We start from the raw sequence: 21,236 nt of genomic DNA on the forward strand, positions 1-21,236 counted from the left end.
CTATGTTAAATAGAAGTGGTGAAAGAGGGCATCCCTGTCTTGTTTCAATTTTTCTCCATTTAGAATGATTTTTGCATAGGGTTTAGCATAGGTAGCTTTTATGATATTGAGATATGTTCTTGTTATCCCTAGTTTTTCTAGTGTTTTGAACATAAGGGGTGCTGTATTTTGTCAAATGCTTTTTCTGCGTCTATTGAGATAATCATATGATTCAATAAGTCTGTTGATGTGATGAATTACATTTATTGATTTCTGTATATTGAACTAACCTTGCCTCCCTGGGATGAATCCCACTTGATTGTGGTGCATGATCTTTTGGATATATTTTTGTATTTGATTTGCCAGAATTTTATTGAGAATTTTTGCACCTATGTTCATTAGAGATATTGGTTTGAAGTTTTCTTTTTTTTTTTTTTTGATGTGTCTTTGTCTGGTTTTGGAATAGATATTGGCCTCATAGAATGAGTTTGGAAGTGCTTCCTCTTTTTCTATTTCCTGAAATAAATTGGAGAATATTGGTATTAGTTCTTCTTTAATGGTTGTAGAACTTGGCTGTGTATCTGTCCCGTCCTTGGCTTTTCTTGTTTGGTAGACTTTTGATGGCGTCTGTTATTTTGTCACTTGAAATTGGTCTGTTTAAATTGTGTATACCATCCTGATTGCATTTGGGCAAATCATATGACTCTAGAAGTTTGTCGATGCCTTCGATATTTTATATTTTTTGGAGTACAAGTTTTCAAAATAATTTCTAATTATTTTCTGTATTTCTGTAGTATCTGTTGTGATATTTCCTTTTTTATCACATATGTTAGTGATTTGAGTTTTCTCTCTCCTTCTGCTTGTAAGCATGGCTAAGGTCTATCAATTTTATTTATTTTTTCAAAGAACCAACTTTTTGTTCTGTCAATTTTTTTAATTGTTTCTTTTGTTTCAGTTTCATTGATTTCAGCTTTAATTATTTCCTGTCTTCTGCTGCTTTTGGTGTTGATTTGTTCTTCTTTTTTAGGGCTTTGAGATGTAGTGTTAAGTCATTTATTTGTTGATTTTTTTTCTTCTTTTAAGGAAAGAACTTTCCTCTTATATTGCTTTCATAGTTTCCCAGAGATTTTGATATGTTATATCTGCGTATCATTCACCTCTAAAATTTTTTTTTAATCTCCCCCTTGATGTCTTCTGCAACCCATTGTTCATTCAGTAGTGTATTATTTAGACTCCAGGTGTTAGGGTGAATTTTATTTATTATTTTACCATTGATTTCTAATTTCATTACATTATGCTCTGACAGAATGAAGGATAGTATCTCTACTTTTTTATATTTGCTAAGAGTTGCTTTGTGGCATGGCATGCTATTTTAGAGAGGATCCATGTGCTGCTGAAAAGAAAGTATATTCTTTCATTGAAGGATGGAATATTCTATATTTGTCAGTTAAATCTAAGTTATTGATTGTATAATTGAGTTCTTTAGTTTCTTTGTAGGCTTTTTTTTTTAAATATTTTTTTTTAGTTGTAGTTGGACACAATAACTTTACTTATTTTTATGTAGTGCTGAGGATCGAACCCAGTGCCTCACACATGCGAGGAGGGTGTTCTACAAATAGAAGAGTGGTTTGCTTCTGGTGTCCTACAACCCCATCTCCTAGCCCTAGCTCTAGCCCTCTTTGTTCAGCTTTTGTTTGGAGGATCTCTCTAGTGATGAAAGAGGTGTGTTAAAGTCACGTCAAATTATTGTGTTGTGGTCTATTTGACTCTTGAACTTGAGAAGAGTTTCTTTCATGAACATAGCTGCTCCATTGTTTGGGGCATATATATTTATAATTGTTCAGTCTTGTTGGTGTATGCTTCCCTTGAGCAGTATGTAGTGTCCTTCTTTATCCTTTTTGATTGACTTTAGTTTGAAGTCTATTTTATTTGATATGAGGAAACCCGTTCTTGCTTCCACAGTCCATGTAAGTGGTATGATTTTTCCCAACCCTTCACGTTCAGTCTGTGAATGTCTTTTTCTATGAGATGAGTCTCTTGGAGGCAGCATATTGTTGGGTCTTTTTTTTGATCCAGTCTGCTAGTCTGTGTCTTTTGATTGGTGAGTTTAGACCATAGCATTCAGGGTTATTATTGAGACATGATTTGTATTCACAGCCATTCTTGCTTATTTTTGGTGTGTAACATGACTTGGTTTCCCCTCTGATTAGATTTTCCTTTAATGTAATCCCTCCCTCTGCTGATTTTCATCATTGTTTTTCATTTTCTCTCTTGGGATATTTTGCTGAGGATGTTCTGTAGTGCAGGTTTTCTAGCTGTAAATTCGTTTAACTTTTGTTTATCATGGAAGGTTTTTATTTCATCATCAAATCTAAAGCTTTGTTTTGCTGGGTATAAGATTCTTGGTTGGCATCCATTTTCTTTCAGAGCTTGGTGTATGTTGTCCCACGCTTTGAGGGTCTGGGTTGAAAAATCTGCTGAGACACGAATTGTTCTCCCCATATATGTGATCTGATTCCTCTTTGTTGCAGCTTTTAAGATTCTATCCTTATTCTGTATGCTAGGCATTTTCAGTATAATGTGCCTTGGTGGAGATCTGTTGTAATTTTGTACATTTGGTGTCCTCTTGTTTTGGTTTTCCAATTTGTTCTTCATGCTTGGGAAATTTTCTTGATATTATCTCATTGAAGGGATTGTACATTCCTTTGTTTTGAATCTCTGTGCTGTCCTCTATCCCAATGACTCTTAGACTTGGTTTTTTGATGCTGTCCCATATTGTGTTCATGGTTTCTAACTTTCTTCACTGTGTGATCAACTTTATTTTCCAGATTGTGTACTTTATCTTTATTATCTGACCTTCTTTCTTCCAAGTGATCTAGTCTGTTGGTTATGCTTTCTATTGAATTTTTTATTTGATTTATTGTATCCTTTATTTCAAGGATTTCTGACTTTTTTTTAGAGTCTCTATCTCTCTCTTGAATTAATCTTTTGCTGTCTGTATTTGCTCTCTTATCTCATTGTTAGAGTGATCAATTTTTGTCATTCTTTAATTCACAGATCATTTTAATTATGAATCTTGTGAACTCCTTCCTGACATTTCATCAACTACTCTGTTCATGGATTCTGTTATTATAGTATCCTGGTTTGTTTGGGGCACCCTTCCTCCCTTGTTTTTTCATATTGTTTATGTGTCTTCCTTTCTTGCAGTGTGGATCTGAGATATTACAGTTTCCACCCTATATTCTTGTAGTACCCGTGCAGATTGTCTGTACCTCACCTTGAGGTTGGGCTTCCAGACCTTGCTGGTGTCCCTCAGTGAATGCTACTGCATCCTGGATCTGGGACCTGCATAAGTTGGAGGGGGTGAATGTGGGCTGCTGGGCTTGAACTCCCATGGTAGTCTGCTGGTGGGAAGGGGCGGTCCTGTGCCAAAGGCTAGACTCTGGGGGTGTCTGCCCTGCTGGGGAAGGGGTTAGCCGGGCCTCCTTTGAGCCTGGATCCCGAGTGGGCTGGTGTGGGTGGATTTCCATTTAAAACTTTTTAATGGTAAGAAAAGAATACAAGGGAAAGAAAATGTGAATAGAATTTTGGTGTTATTCTATCAGTTTATTGCAGAATGCCTTGTACATAGTGGGTACTTCTCAAATATTTGTTGAATGGATAAATTATGAGACAAAAATTGATAAAAATGATTCCTGCTTTTAGATTCACTCTCAAATTTGTATTGAAAATATGAAATTGTGAGGAATCAAAAGATTATTTAAAAGATCCTAAATACTAAAAGGGAAAAAATAAAAATCAAGTAGAAAATGATAAGTATAAGCATTATGTGTTAGCTACTAATTTCTAGTGTTAATGTAGATTTTGAAATTTGAAATTTGAAAATTCCCACATAAAACACTAAAATTTTGGTTAGAGAAAATGTGATATGAATTTTTGGAGTTTAAATATTTTATTTATTTAGCTTTTGGACATTTAGCAAATGATCTTTCTTTCTACACTCTAAGAAGACCATAGAGAGTGTTTTGATTTTTGTTCATTTTAGTGAATATTAAATATTTCAGAATACTGTATGTATTTTGGGCACAATTATTTGAGGAAGCCCACTTGCTTTATTTATTGCTGAATCTTCAATGTCTTGTCCAGTGCCTGATACAGAGTAGGCACTGAATAAATATTTGTTGAATGTATAAGTCATAGAATGTTAATTCTAGACTAAACCTGTGTAAGTTAGTTAGTTTAGTGTTTTCCAAATTGTACTCTATTCTAAAGAGGTACTTTTAGGGGTCTTTACTTTAAACAGTGACAGTTGAGCAGAACGAGAAATGTTGTCAGATGCTCTTCTCCATTTTATATATTGGTGCTCATTCTTAAATTCTGAGCAAAGGGTTCTGGTGCTAAAGCATATATAAAAACTTTTCACAGGTACAGAAAAAGAGACTTAGAGGTTTTCCATGAATTGCTAAAGATTGTGTAGCTAGTTAATGATTGAGATGAGAACCTACATTTACTGATTTCTAGGCCAGTGCTGAAGAAAACAGTATCTATGAAACTATCCCAACAGTTCAAGGTGGTGCACTCCCCAGGCATCTTAGTGGTGGAGGCAGGAGCTGGGCAGCAACACTCCTGAATACTGTATTTGGTTATTTGGGTACAAAATAAACAAAATCGATATAGTCCCTTGCTTTCTGGTACCTATACTGCAGAGAAGGAGCCTCTGCTATCTATATGAAGAGAAATATGTTATGAATCAGGGCACACATTTATTTACTTATTTACTCATTTAACTAATATATCTGAATATCTGGTTCAAAATATAGCCCTTGTGTGCTGCTCATAGGGAATATAAGGATAAATGTCTTAGGTATCAGAGTGACTTTCAGTCAGATGAAAGAGATGGTGGGGCTGAGGTTGTGACTCAGTGGTAGAGTTCTCACTTAGCACGCGTGAGGCCCTGGGTTCAATCCTCAGTACCACATAAAAATACATAAAATAGAGATATTGTGCCCAACTAAATTAAAAAATAAATATTAAAAAAAAGAGACTGGTGAATGAGCAGGCTGTTTCAGTATAGTCTTGTAACAGCTTTGAGGAGGTAAGTATGGGGAATTATGTACTGTTGGGAAATCAGGGAAAGCTTTCCTGGGGAGTTCATATCCATGCTGAGTCCTAAAGCATGAATTACATAGGCTGGGCAAGAAGGGAAGGTGAACTATGTGGTGGGAATAGATCATTTCCAGCTGCCTGCTCAATGTCACTGGTTTCTTTGAGTAGCTGCTTTCTTGTCTATTCTGTTTATTCATGTTTATTCATGGGTAAGATTCCATTTGAGCACTGTTTCTGAGGCTCTATCACCGCCCAAAAAAGTTTGAAAACTACCATTTGGAGGATTAGTGATGAACTTTGGCAGTTTGCATTAGCTCATGTGTATGTTTAATTCAGTTTTGGGTGGGCCAAGAAAAAAATTGCCATGATTGAGATTTATATTGGAAGCACTTCAGTTTTTATAAGAGAATATTCACATTGTTTTAATAAAAAACACTGTATTACTCCTATTAAGTTGTAGAACATTATGCTATCAAGATCCTAGTATAGGAGGTGGGGAGGTAGCTTAGTTGTAGAGCACTTGCCTAGCATACATGAGGCCTTGGGTTCTATCCACAGTAGTGAGAATAAACAAAAAGATTGTAGTAGGATATTGGTGAGCACTATATAATGAAAACAACCATTTTTTAGTATTTTCATTTTCACATGCTCCTATCAGGAAGAATTTAAAAATAATCCTTTAGTAGTAAACACATGGTTTTTTCAATTCTGATGAAATTCAACTTAATATTTAAAAAATCACCAGCTAAGAAGTAAAAATGAGCATCTGAATTTCTTTCACTTAATAAGAATGTTAACTCTTAATTATCTCCATTAGCCCATTTGGATTTGTATTTTTTAGCAAAGAAGAGCAAAAATCAGCATATATCATTAATTCAATTGTATACTTTCTAAATCAGTACATGAGTGCCATGTGCTTTTTAAATTTATTTTTCTTTGTTCATTATGATTATACATAATAGTAGATTTCATTTTGCCATATTTATATATGCACATATCAAAATCAATCTCATTTCCCATTGCTTTTCCTTTCCCTCCTTATATCTACTTGCTCTACTCATCTCCCTTCTGTGATTATCATCATTATTTTAATTAGTGCATTATAATTATATGTGTAATGTGAATTCATTGTGGTACATTCATGCATGGCCATAGTGTAATATGTTAGATTTTGTTCCCAGTATTTACCCATTTTCTCCTCTCTTCCTTCCCTCAAAATCTCAGCTCTGTTCTATTCATCTGATGTTTTAGAGTATATATATATTGTGAAATGACTAAATCTAGCTAATTAACATATGCAACCTCTCATATAGTTATCGTTTTTGTGGTGAGAACTCTTAACATCTGCTCTCAACCCTTTTTTAGATTATAATATTGTTAATATTGTTATTAACTGTAGTCACCATGTTGTACAGTAGATATCTTGACCTAATCTTTCTTTGCAAATAAAATTTTGTATCACTTGGGCATCATCTTTACCCTCTCTCCTAATCAACTACCCCAGGTCCTAGTAACCACACTCTAGTTCTGTGAAATCACCTTTTTTAAAATAAAGATTCTGTATATAGTAAGATCATATGGTATTTGTCTTTCTGGGCCTGGCTTATTTCAGTTAAATGATATCACATAGGTTCATTTATGTTGTCACAAATGGCAGGACTTTGTTTCAACATTATTCCGTTATGTATGTATGCCAAATTCTCTTTATCTATTCATCTATTGCTGTACATTTAGGTTGATTCTCTATCTTGCCTATAGAATGGTTCAATCCATATAACTAATAGCATGGGTAGTGATTTTATAAGGTACAAATAAATTGTTTTCTTCTTCTTCTTCTTTTTTTTTTTTTTTTGCAGTTCTGGCTTTGAGGATTGAGCTCAGGGCCTTGCATATTCTAGGCAAGTACTCTCCCACTGACTATATCCCCAGCCCTGTAAGGTACAAATGGATAAGAAGAGTTTGTAGTTTGTTTAATATTTTTTCTCACTTCTCTTTATAATGCTTCTTTTTGAGTTGTGATGTACAGGAAGTCTGTTAGGATAAATAGTATAGGAAACCAATAAAGGAATGGAAAGGTTGTGATGATTAGGCATGATATGGGAAGAAAAAGAAGGTAAGATATTTCATTTCATAAATTCCTTTAGTGGTTCCTCATTGCCTGAACTGCCTTTTCTTCTTTGTTACTAAGTCTCCCCAGTTTTCTCCCTAGCATCTGCTACTAGGCCATTTGTGTTGTTCAGTGAATGCTTGTTTAATAATTTAAAAAATGATACATGAATGAATTTGAATGATTTTTGAATGCATTACATCTATATGTCAGTAGAAATAGATTTGTGCTAGAATTCTCATGTTTTGAACTCTCTGAGCCTATAATAGTATGTGTGCTACTTTCAATGTTTTTTCCCCCCAAAGGGCAGCTTTGAAATTTAATGAATATTCTGTGTGCAACTGAAGAGACACAGTGGCTAAAGCACAGAAGAAAATTTGTTTACTGATTCTCAGCTCCCTGTCTATATCATTACCAGTTGTATGGAATGTATCTTGAAAATATCTTTTGGTTTTCTTTTCTTTGCTGTTTCTATTATACTCACTCTAATCCAATCTACCACTTTCTCTTTTAAAACATGTTTTGCTTAGTGCAGTGGTACGTGACTGTAATCCTAGTCAGTGACTTGGGCGCCTGAGGCAGGAGGATCATAAAGTTTGAGCCCAACCTTGTCAATTTAGCAAGACCCACTTTCAAAATAAAACAATAAAAAGGGTTGATAGTGATAGAGCTCAGTGATAGAGCCTTCCTGGGTTCAGTCTCGTAGTACCCTCCCCCCTCCCCAAATGTTTTATTGTTATTTAATTATGATAAGACTAACAGATTAATAGATGATTGCCATGGGAAAAAGTTAAAAAGATATAGTAATAACAAAAACAAAGATATATTATTAGAGGCACAGATCCCAAAAAAGGAAGCAGCCATGTCACTAGGAGAAATACAGTGAAACATATCTATCTGTCATGAGACAGAGCAAGTGAAGGGAGAACATGGGCTAGAGTTTTTATTGGGGTCTCTCTGGGAAAGAGTAGGAGAGACGGGATTCAACAGTATTCACAAAAGATTGGCTAGTTGGAATAATTTTATTGAACTCTGTGGCCTAGGTTGCTGTCCTTAGTCTTTTGGTACTATCCCTGGGGTGATTAGGGCAAGGCAATAGTGAATCTGGTGTGAAATTATGAGAGTTGGATGTATAGGCTATAGAATGATTAGTTTTTCACACGAGGGGCATGCTCATAGTCAATTCCTTTGTTAATTCGAGGAATTAGCTAATCCTAAAGAGGGCAGTTCCTCCAGTTTCATCAAGGTCCCAAGTTTCAAAGAATTAAAATACCTAACTTACCCAGCAGCTGAAGAAATCTTAAAGGTGTAAATTAGATTATGTTATGCTTTTGCTTAAATTTCTTCAGTTTACTATTGTAGAACAAAGCTCAGCCATACCTTGGTTTTGAGACCTTTCATGATCTGGCATCTGCCTATATCAACCTTATGCCATTATTTTCTACTTTATTGTGCACTGACTTTATCTATGCATATTGATCTCCTTTCAAGTTTTCAAATGTGTTTTGTTCTTTTTTAGACATTTTGCATAGGCATGTCTTGGTGCTTACATGCTCTGACAACTTTTAGTCAACCATTGTATCCTAGCTTAAATATCATTCTATGGAGGATTCAGTAAGGTCCCATCTGTTAATTTTTTGATAATTTCTTTGTTAATTTATTCATTGCTTCTTTAGTTTGTACATATGAAAAGGAAGGTATTGAAGTTAAAATGGATTGCAAGAATGCTGTCACCTAAGATGTTGTGGAACATCTTATTTTTCTGGGGAAAGTAATTGCAAGATATAGTAAATGCTTTAAAATAAAAAGGATGTTGATGTAGAACATATCAGATGATGACCAATAAGTAATACTATAGATTTTTTTGTGAAGTCTAGGGTTCAAGCATTTTCTTCTTTACCTAATCTGTGGATTTTGGAATTCACAAAATCTCAATGGATGGGAGAACATTTTATTGTTATAGCCTATCCATATCTACTTTCAAAGTTTATTCATATACTTGAGTGCTTTCCAAGTCAGGGTCTACCATTTAAAATGAATATATTGCATTCCTTTGTATAAACTGGAACAATTTTATTTGCAGAAATGGTGAATGCAAAATAAAGTCATAGCCATTTATTTTCATAGCATCTCTCCTACTGTTCTTACCATGGTTAATAATTTTTATTCATTTATGGATTGCTTTGCTAATACTGTATTTCATGCTGGTGTATACTGTGTAAAAGTCAGAATTATGTCTGGTTCACCTGTACATACCAGCTATCTGGTCTAATGCCTGGTCTAAGAACAGAGTGAATGTTGAAGGAATGATAGAAACTATATTAAGGTTTGTGTCCTTGATATGACTGTTTAGTTCTACTTGCTTATACGCTTTTTCTGGGTTAAAATTATTTTATGATATAGAGCAGTTGAAACTTGATTTATCTACCTGATTGTGTATTAGTATGGGCCACAAATTATTTTTTTTGAAGATACTTTTATCTTTTCCTAAAGTGTTCTTTTTATTTACTTCTAAGGGGAGATAGGGAGCTCTTTTTTCAGGTAACTGCCCAGGTTAGAATCCCTAATTTTCATAACAGCTTTCAGTTTTACTCTTATCATTGTTGACTACCTTGTGTTTATGGCAAGATAAAATACATATCTTTATGTGCTTTCAGTGAATACAATCTTGATTTCACTATTAACACCTTTCAAAATTCTGAATGAGAAAGATTAATATTTGAAGAGTTTTTTCCTTGAAGAATATGTTGTCTTTTCTTTTGAAGTGAAGCTGTACTCTAGGTACATATCTGAGTCATCTGCAGAGGTTTGAAAAGACCTACTGAGTTGAATCTCTTAGGTATGGGACCTGATTCACAAGTAGTTCTAATTTATAGTCAATAAGAACACTATTCCCTGTAATAAGTTTCTCTGTAAGCACTCATACCTTGAAGAAGAGTATGCAAAGAAAGCACACAAGATTCCTGTGCTTTGACTTTCTGTATGCTATGAGTCTATATGTTTTATTTGTGTGTAAACAAGTATTTTTGTTAAATGGTTCAAGTGAATGTTTTTAAACTCCTTTTTAAAAAATATTTAGTTTTTAGTTTTAGGTGGCTACAATACCTTTATTTTAGTTTTATGTGGTGCTGAGTATCAAACCCAGTGCCTCATGCATGCTAGGCGAGCGCGCTACCACTTGAGCCATAGCCCCAGCCCTAAACTCCTTTTTTTTTTTTTTTTTTTTGTATTCGGGATTCAACCTGAAGCAATTCATCATTGAGTTACATTCCCAATCCTTTTTATTTTTTATATTTTGAGATAGGGTCTCACTAAGTTGCTGAAAGTCTCCCTAACTTTCGAGGCTGACCTTGAACTTGTTATCCTCCTGCCTTAGCCCCTTGCCTGGCATGAACTCATAATACATACTTTCCATTCCCAACACCTAGCACAATTGAGTATGTCTGGAAACTTTCAATATAAAACAGGGAGTAATGAGAGATATGGGTAAAGAGGTAGACTTTGAAATATTAGATATGAAATGAAGTAATTATGCCTTTCTGCTTTGGATAATGAAGAGCTGTTAGAGTTTTTTAAATCAGGAAAGCATATATATGATCAGTTTAGTTTTGTTTTAAAGAAAGGTAATCTTGGCAGTTGTGAGAAGTGTAGATTAGAATGGGAGAAAACTGACAGTGGGAAGCTAGTCTATGTAAGAGGTAATGAGGAACAATAGAGATATGACATGATTGAATTCTAGCCCTGTAGCCACTCTAATTCAGGCCCTTAAGCTCCAACCAACCTGAAAACCTTTGACCTTAAGACTTAGCTAAAATCATAACAGGTTCTACTGAGAAGTCTTCCCTTTATCTCTTTTGATAAGGTGTATTTGTGTATTCTTTTTAAAATATTATTTTAGTTGTAGATGGACACAGTACCTTTATTTTATTGATTTATTTTTATGTGGTACTTAGGATTGAACCCAGTGCCTCATAAGTTCAAGGCAAGTGCTCTCCCATTGATCTATGACCCCAGACCCTGTGTATTCTTTTATTATTGTAATTTTTAATTTTTTTGATTATTTGGTTCTTGTATCTTATTACTAACAGTGATGCCTAGTTAAGTAGCTATCAGTTTTATAGTAGCTATTACCAGATAGAAGTTTGGCTTCATTAAAATATAGAGTACTTTAGAGTGTTAATATTTGACTGCATTGCAAAATTCTTTAGAAGATTTATATTTAAAATGTTTTAGTTAAAGAAAAATATTTTCATTTGTTCTTTATGTTAAATAGTAAATCCTTTGCCAAAATGATGCATTATTTTCCTTGGGAATCAAAACATTTGGGCCTCCTCTTGTTTGTAATCCTGTTAAATTTCATCCATGAATTAAAATTAATAATACACAGTTGGTGAACTCTAGATATAGACAATTCTGTGTACAATAGAAGTTTACTTACTAAGTTTACTTATTGGAACATTATGAAATGTTGAAAATACTTGTATTGGGATTAAGAAAAATTTTTCTTTGTGAATTAACTAAATTTAATTGTACTTTTCTTTAGCCCATATGTTGTAAAGTACTATGGCAGTTACTTTAAGAACACAGACCTGTGGATTGTTATGGAGTACTGTGGAGCTGGCTCTGTCTCAGACATAATTAGATTACGAAACAAGACAGTAAGTATTTAAAAATTGTTTGGCTAATCTCATTTCTAAAGATTCCTATTTTAGAATCTAACCAGGTGATATTTTGTTGCAAAGAAAATATTAGTGTGTATAGGGGGGAAGCTTTTAAGCAGTGGAAAGGCATCTAGTAGGTGGTGTGAGAACCAGACACATACCTTTCTATGGCAGAGTTAAGATTGCATGATTACTTATTTATTACAATAATTTTTGACAAATCACTGAGTAACTTCTATGGTACTTTTCTTCTTAATTTGGAATCAGTGTATTTGTGTATTTTTTAATTGTGAGTTCCCATAAATCATGGCTTGAATTATTTAAGTTTCATAATATTCATGGTTAAAGAAATTATATAGTTCTGAATTTTTAAAAATAATTGAAATAAAAATTTCTATTTATTTTTCCAAATATTGTCTAGATGTCTGAAAGTGCTAGAGTTAGGTAATTTATATTTGTTTTTATTTTTGTGAAGTCACTTTAGTGAAGTGTGTTACTGAGTAAAAGCTTTTATGGTTATGTTTAATCCTAAATAGAAGAGCTGTTTACAAAATTGTTTACTTGAGGCTAGAATGCATCAGTTTATTTGGACAATTTTTGTTTTCTTTTCTTTTTGTAAAACATCAAATTGTATACTTTATTTATTTTAATGTGGTGCTGAGAATCTAACCCAGTGCTTCCCGCGTGCCAGGCAAGCACTGTACCACTCAGCCATGACCCCAGCCCTCTTTGGACAATTTCTAAGATCCAAAGCTATCATTTTATCTATGATTGGCTAAGAAGAATAAGTGAAATAATTTGTAATTCTGTTGAACAGTAATTCAATTACTATTTTATTTTTACATTATTATGTTGTTAGACATATTTCAGTAAAATATATTCAGGAAAAAATACGTAACTACTTAAGTCAGTTTGTGGTTAACCAGAATTATTTTAAAGTTTGATTGGGGGAATACATAGTAAACTTATCCTACTAATGTTTTTGTCTGTTAGAGAAAATAAAGTAAATAAGATTTATTTTAAAGGAAGTAAAACAGAAGTTAAAATAATCCTTGTTTTGACAGAATGGATTAAGTGATCTGTGACATTCTAATTATATATTTTAGAATTTCTATGGTGATTAACTAGCATTTATGTAAATCAGATGATTCTTTTGTAGCAGAACAATAATTGAAAAAAATATACTCTAGTTAGAGAAGTGTTTTAAAATGATTTCAGGGATAAAGTCAGTGTATTTGGTATTTAAAATTATCAAGTAAGAGTATGAAGTAAAAGTGAATGAAATAGAGCTGGGGTTGTGGCTCAGTGGTAGAGCGCTTGCCTAGCACATGTGAGGCCCTGGGTTTGATCCTCAGCATGACATAAAAATAAATAAATAAAATAAAGGTATTGTGTCCAACTACAACTAAAAAATAAATATTTAAAAAAAGTGAATGAAATACAAAAATTTTTAAACATCTCTGTTTTCATGATTTTAAATGTTAATGTTACCAATTTGAGTACATAGAAAGTATTTGATCCAACACATTTATTTCTTGTTGCCAATAATTAACAAACTGTGAAGGTATACCGTAGTTCTTAAAGATAGGTATGATCGTTATGATCATTACCATATAAAAATATTTTATCTCTTCATATTCTTTGTTAGAAGACAGAGTGCACTGAACATTTTGTTAAGTAATACATTTGGAATAGTATAATTGTTATTCTCATAGAATGGTTATCTTAATTCTGGGGTATCATGGTAACAGTCTAATTTTTATATGTGGAAAAACACCCAGAGTTACACAAGAGATTGATCAAGAGCTATAGGTTTATTATTGTTTGTGTGTTGTCTTGATGACAGACAACTCCTATCAGAACTCAAGAACATTAGTTTTATTCTTTTCTAAAATGAGGATATTTACCTTCATTGATTATCTAAAAAGACTACTCTTATTGTTGAGGTTATCAATATAGGATTTGTATCATCTTGTTTTTTTTCCCCAAATGCCCAGATATTGTAAATATTTGATCATTTTATGGAATTATTCACTATAGAGATAATCTTGATTGTCTTGCGTTTCAGAAGCATATGTTACTGTTTGGGTAGCTTTTAGAAATGTAACCTGTGACATGGTAGTTATCAATCTATTAAATAGGTATAAAATTGAGTAGTTGTTTTTTATGGTCATGAAACTATCTTTTCCCAAGAATATGCCAGCTTTTTTTAAACTAGGGCTTATATGCTCTTTTGCTTTTGTTATATGCTTTGTTATTTCTTTTAGTTGTGTGTACATTTTAAAAAGCACAAATAATTTTTGCTATTTTATATTGTCATAATTTATATTTATCCATGTACTTAGCTTTTTATTGCTGTTTATTTCTTTCTGCATTTCTCAGTTGCCTGAAGATTATCTATTCATATTTACTTTTATATGGGTAAATGGTGACAAGGTATCTTTTTTTGGGGGGCAGCATAAATCTGTTTCACTTCATTTTTGAACCATTTGTTTACTGGGTGAAAAATTTTAGACTAGCAATTTCTTTAAGCATTTGAAGATACCATCTCATAATTATTTAGCTTCCATTGTCTCTACTGATACATTTTGCTGTTGCTTCTTTGAACATACTCTCCCCCCCCCCGCCCCCCGCCTCTAGTTGCTTTATAAGGTTTTTACCATTGTGTTTTAGAAGCTTTACTTTCATATGTTTAGTTGTAGTTTTGTTGACATTTATCCCTTGTTTGGTTCTATTGCATTTTGTTTCTGTGACTTGGTATTTGTCATTGGTTTTGGAAAACTCATTTATTTTTACTTTAATGCTTGTATCTCCATCTTTATTTTGGGATTCCAAAGGCATGTATTTTAGTTTAGTTCCCCCCCCTTCTTCTATATTTATTTTTGTATTTTCTTTTTTCTCCCCCTGCAAGTTTCTGGCTATTTTCTTCTGATGTGTCTTCCAGTATGCTAGTTCTCTTTGTCTATGTCTAATAGGCTTTAAAATCATCCATTGCTTTTTCAATTTTAGATATTGAAATTTTAAACTCCAGAATTTTAGTTTGAGTCTTTTAAAAATTCTCCAGCTTCTTGCAGAAATGTAAAATTTCATCCCTTATTTCATAGAACATCATAATTATTTAATTTTATCTGATAACTTTATTATTTCAATCCCTTGTGGGTCTGTTTCTACTTCTTGTTTCTCTTGATTTTCATCTGTGCTCTTTAAAAAAGAGTGATAGACATATAAAAAGTAGTATATATTATTTGAATTTTTGAATAATGAAATCTTCTTCCAAAAAAGGTTTTGTTTGCTTCCTGGTGGTTAGAATTAGCAGTCCTGGATCACCTTAATCCAGTCAGGATTAGAAAAAATTTGAATCTGAGCTTTGATTTTCATTATGTCTGGGCATAGTCCTTTAATGTTCTTGGGCTTTCCAACTTCTTTGTAGGTTTTGATTTCTCAGTGTTTATTCTCTCTCTCCCTCCCCTCTCCCCTCTTAAATAAGTCCTTCAAAAGCTTGCTTTGTTTCCTAGCCTCTTGAGCTCTAATCCATAATTTAGATAGCTCTTGAGAAAAGTGGCCCTCATTGTTAGGTTAACCTCTTTAGTTTTCTTCTTTTATTACCTCTTGACTCCAGACAAAAGAGAATGCTTTTTATATCTTTCTTTTATTTTAAAATATATTTTGCCCATTCATTTAGTTTTCTTTTTTTACAGCGATAATGGTCTGAATTATATAGCACACCATACCAAAAGCAGGAGTCTTTTCTAGAAGTTTGAGTTTTTAACAGTTAGATCTTTAGCTGGAATTTATTTTTGTGAGTGCGTTGAGGAAGGATTCTGTTTTTATTTTCCTTCTGTGTAGAAATCTAATGATCATAACATAATTATATTTCTTTTCCAACTGACCTATAAACCTACTCTACTAGGGTTCTATATATACATGGTTTTGTATTTGGCTTCTCTGTTCCAGCTATTCTGTTGAATTATTTGTCTACTTTTGCAACAGATATATGCTTTTCATTTTGTGGAATGTTTGATAATCTGGGATGGAAGTTCCTATAATTGTTTTTGTTTCCTTGAATCCTCCATATGATTTTTAGAATAAGATATCAAGTTCCATGAAAAATTTTGAGGGATTTTTGAGTGCAATTACATTTAATTTCTATATTAATTTGGTTTGATTGATATTTTTCCATCCATGGTCATAGAATGTTTTTATATTCAGTTCTCCTTTTATGTCTTTAAATGCTTGTAAATCTTTTCCTTGAAAATCTTCCACATTTTAAATTTGACTTATGTCTGAGCGCTTTGTCATTTTTACTGCTGTCATGAATGATGTCTTCTTTTTGTTGTCATATTTTCCAGTTGGTTAATAAGAACAACATTTTTATATATTCTTATTATTCACTGTTGTACACTCATCTTTGCTGTTGGTCTATCCTTGTCTGACCATATTGCTTAATTTTGCCAATTATCCATTTGGCATGTTTACTTTTCATCCAGGAACCCTTCTTTTAATTATATAAGTAAGATCCTATTTGACTTTTTGTGTTGGTTCTTGCCTAATGCCCTAGTGCTTCCTCTGAATCATTTTAGTAGTTTTAATCTTGTCCCTGAAATCTGCATTCTGTTTGGGGTCTGTTCCTTGGTGTGGACTTCTCAGACAGGGGTTTGTTTACTTGTGCCTATATTTCCTTTTACTCTGTTATTTGGTTTGTCTAACAGCTCTTGAAATGACTTTTCTGGTGATTATATTCACTAAAATCATATATGGTCTCAGGGTATAAGACTGTATTAACAACTGTAACCTTTATTAATCTAAAATTCTTATTTTTGTGTTTATCTTGAAATTGTGAATAAAACACAAATAAAGAAAAAGATCAGATTAGTGCACAAATAGACTCTCAGATGCTCTGACATAGCATAGTTCTGTTAGACATGAGACCTTAAATTTAGTTCACTTGATTTTTTATATATTGGCAGGTCATAACCCTTTTTATAGTAAATTTTCTCAGAGGAGTGGATACTTCACATGACTTTATTTGGAACTTTTCTTTTGAATCTTGACTATAATTTATGATATCAAGTCTTATCATAGAGAAGAAACAAAAATAGGTGATGGTTTAGAAAGTTTATAATGGGTCTCTAGATTTTTTAAATTTGTTTAAGAGTGGTGACTCTTGGAGTACCACCTTTGTAATATACTTTTTGTAGATTTATGCTTATCTTTGAAAGACATCTCATTAGGGAAAAAGAATTCTTGATTTTAAATAATCAACTGCTGTCTATTTTGATCAGATGTTTCCTTGAAAACTTAAAACTAAAAGCACAGGAAAAAACAAATCTGATTAAGTTACATGCCTTTTAAAAAACAAATATTTAAGTCCAATTTCTTTTTTTAGACTGAGGTGTAAATACTTTTTATATCTTGCTTCTCTCCTGCCCATCCAGTTTCATAACTTGCCCCTGTTTTATCATACCCTGTAGACTCCAGCTTCACAGTAAGAACTGGCTCCTGGAATAAAAACTGGATTCATATTTTGGTGTTTGCGTGTCTGCTGTTACCTCAATCTCTCTTGCATTTTGAGTGTTCCTCTTCCTTTCTGTTTTAGTGTATTTGTATCCATGAATGCCTGGCTTAAATTTGCCAGGTAGTTTATTGTTTATTTAGTTACTAATTACTTAATTGGGCAAATCTTTATCACATACTTATAACATAAAGAGCACAATAAGTACTGTGATCATTATAATTACGTTCCTTTTTGTGCCTGTCCTTTGCCTTTTGTTGTTGTTAGCCTTTTTGATCAATTTGCAGGACTTGACTGTTTGCTAATAGTTGTGTGTATTTCACATCACATATCATTAAAAAGTTAAAAAATGAAGTATCTGGTTAGTAGCAAAAATATTAAAGGAGGTGCTTCAAAATTTGACCTGTGTTTTTTTTTTTTTTTGGGGGGGGGTGTTGGCATTTAGGAAAAGATAAAGGCATAGAACTAAGTTTGGGGGTTGATAAGGCACATCTAATTATTGTAACTGAGACTCAGTACTAAAGGGTGAGGATGTGTGGAAGTGCTGATGCTTAATATGGAGAAGGTAGTTCAGAGTTGGCAGGTAAGTTGGTAAAGAATTGTAATTGTGGCAGTTAATAGTAGTGGTATTAGAATTTCAGTGAAAGTGAAACTGCATTATATTCCAGTGGTTATTAATAGTTTTTCTGACACTCCTGGATTTATTATGAGTAGAAATCACTATTTTTGTTAGTATTCTTGGAATCTGTAAAGTTGTGTATGTGACTTAAATTCCATATTTCTGCAGTTGGACATACAAACACAGCTCAGCTCTTGGTATCATATACATTTGATAACTGATGTTTTTATATAATTTTAAACCATCTTTTAAGTCTGGTATAACCTCTTTGTAGATAACCCAGCTATGTTGTCCCACTCTTGGAAATCATATTTCTTAGTCAGTTTTTAATATTTGAGAGAAGAGTAGGTGTAATTGCCTTCCCTTGGAGTTTTGACGTATTCATCTTGGAAATATTCTAAGTGCCTAGAATAACTGATACCTAGCAAGTCTTTGATAAATGTTCTTTGAATTGAAACAGAATCAATTCCTCTACTGCTTATTCTGTGAATATAAAATGACCCAACCAGTCCTTTTAATGTTATATTTTTGTGGATAAGTTGTAATTTGCATGGCTACTGCTATTTGGTATTAATAATGTGAATTATTGAACAGGCAATAATAGTGTGCTTGTTAGTAACTTTGGTATGTATGAAATACCAGGATATGTTACCTTAGTTCTCTGATTTTTACAAAAGTTAGAAAATGTTTCTGCATTTAATTTTTTCACTTTTATTTTAAAATATGTGTTTTAATAACTTTATAGGCTTCCTTTGGTTCAAGAGAAGGAGCTTTGTTTTTGTTGTTGTTAATGTAAATTAATATAAGCATTATTTTCTTAAGCAACTAATTGTTTTTTTGAGTTAAAAGGAATTAAAAAGTCCACATATTTAGGGGAATACTATTTGAAACTTTCCTTGTGAAGAAATTTTTTATGAACCAGTTTATTTTATATTAAATACCATTTAACATCTCTAAACATTTGTGCATTACAAATATTATATGCTGCAAAATAGAAATGTACAGCTCTGTGAAATTGAAGCTTTTAAAAGATAGGTTATATTTTTGATTAGAGGCTTTCAAAATGATCATTACATAATTGTAAAGCTATGTCTTGACATATGGAAGAAATAGAGTCTGTGTCTCAGATGTTTATTGTATACTTGGAACCATTCTAAGAAATTGCCTAAGGATATTCTTTCCCATTTAGGCTCATTTTTTTGATTTGGCCACTTGTTTTAATTCAACCTAGTATAGTAGAAAGAGTATGACCCCAGAAGTATGCATTGTAGTTTTGGTTCTCTACAAACTAGATTTATTGTGTGAGGAAAATAATTTAATTGACAAGGACTTCAGTTTCCTCATCTGTTGAGCAACAAATAACATTAATATAGAGCTTTACATTGGCAGTTTTATTTACATGTCAGTTAGATGAAAAAGTTCAAAACACATTTATTGATCTATGCTTACCTCACTGGACATGTAAGTAACACTAGTAAACGTTCTTTTTGTATGGATTTACACAGAAAATGAGGTAATAGGTATGTAAAAAGCTAAATTTAATTTTGTAGAGTTAAGAGTTCTTTAGGAGCAAATAAAGGAGAAGCACTTAGCCTATTGTAGTTCAGAGAAAGAAATGCTTAGCAGATTGTTGAAAGAGTAGGAGTCAATGAATATAGGCTTCAAAAGGATAGGATAGGATATGTGTGTGTTATTACTGTCATTGTTGTTCACTGTTTAGCTTCTGAACAAGCTTGATATAGGGGATGCTTAGTAAATATTTGTTGAAGGATTGAGTGAATAAATGAATGAGTCAGGGAAGAGAAGGCAGAAGACATTTTAGAAGAGGAAACAAGCGTATGCTGAAATTTCAATCTCTAAAGCCCCAGTGTCATATACCTAAGTCACCAAGAGAATGCTCCTGGCATCTGGTTTAATGGATTTTACTTTTCTCACACTTCATCAATTGGTGAAAATTGTTGCAATATTTTAAGTTGATGGGTTTATATTAGGATCATGTTTTTACATATATTTTTTTTTGTTTTTTCTTGGAATTTTTCCTATTTTTTGTCCATGTTGTAAAGAACGGCATATGCCATCCTTATCATTTTGCTAATGTCTTCTAGCTTCCTACATATTTTATCTGTTTCTTGAAATGTTTATGATACTTCTTTGAGAAGACATTCTTTGGCACTTTCTAATTTCTTGTTCTAATGTAGACTCATTGCTTTTTAGGTCTGCTGTACAACTGCATCCTTGGAATTTCTTTTCACTGGATTCCTGGGTTAGTGCCATCATTTTCTTATATATATTTCCTGTTTCCTTGGCTTTTCATCTTTGTTTTATATTCTTCCTAAGTAATCATCTTTATGATATAAGAATAAAAGGTCAACTATTTGAGTCCTTGTGTATCTGAAAATGTCTTTAATTAATTTGGTTGATAGTCAACTTACATAGCACTTTAAATTGAAAATAGCTTTTTTCCTTGGAGCCTTGAGCCTTTTCCTCCATTATCTTCTAGTATCCAGTGTTGCCTGCCATCATCTTATTTAGTTGTAGGTTCCCCCTTCCCTTGGAAAAATTTGGACTTTTCTTTTTATTCTGATATTTTACAAGAAATAAGATAGTTCACAAAGATATGTGTAGGTGTGAATCCTTTTTACTAATTATGCTCAGCATTCAGTATTTCCTTTTAATATAAACACTTGTCTTTCCTTAGTTTTGGAAAATTTTCTTTGATAATTCCCTCTTCTATTTTCTTCATTGGATGAGTCTCCTGGGGGATATGGATATATATATAGTATATTTATATATAATATATTTTCTGCTCTTTTATCTTATGGGAGGGTGGAGGTAATTTAATCTACTTTAGTTTCTAATTCTTAGAACTTTTTATTTCAGCAGTTATATTTTAATGTACAAGAACTCTTTTTTGTGTATTTTAATTTATAAGAACTCTTTCTGTTTTGGTTATTTCCAGAATGTAGTGTTGCTGATTGATACATGGAAGCAAACACTTTTCAAATTGCTCTAAGAATAATGGGTCTTTTAAAAAGCTATTTTCTGATTCCTGAATCATCTCTTCTGGGATTATCATTTCATTTGTTTTATTTATTCTTGTTTTGCCCTTGAGACAGGAAGGCTGACTAGCTCTCACTGGAAGCATCTGGGCAATGCATTTTGACTGACATGTATAACCTTAGGGTGAATTAATTGGACTTTTGCTTTTAGAGGGAAGACCTCTCTCCTTTTTGTTTTGTTCTGTTCTGGGTA

General features: G+C 32.7%; 1 protein-coding gene across 3 annotated transcripts in view; it reads left to right on the top strand.

Annotated features, from left to right (window-relative positions):
* The window catches only part of Stk3 (serine/threonine kinase 3), a 284,170-nt gene that overhangs the window by 41,117 nt on the left and 221,817 nt on the right, over positions 1 to 21,236 (top strand). For all 3 annotated transcript variants that reach the window (XM_026384024.2, XM_077800961.1, XM_026384033.2), the window contains exon 4: positions 11,736 to 11,850. In XM_026384024.2, the coding sequence (XP_026239809.1) occupies positions 11,736 to 11,850 (115 nt within the window). The remainder of the gene's footprint in view (positions 1 to 11,735; positions 11,851 to 21,236) is intronic.

The sequence above is a fragment of the Urocitellus parryii genome, chromosome 7, assembly GCF_045843805.1.
Source record: "Urocitellus parryii isolate mUroPar1 chromosome 7, mUroPar1.hap1, whole genome shotgun sequence".
NCBI classification, from domain to species: Eukaryota; Metazoa; Chordata; class Mammalia; order Rodentia; family Sciuridae; genus Urocitellus; species Urocitellus parryii.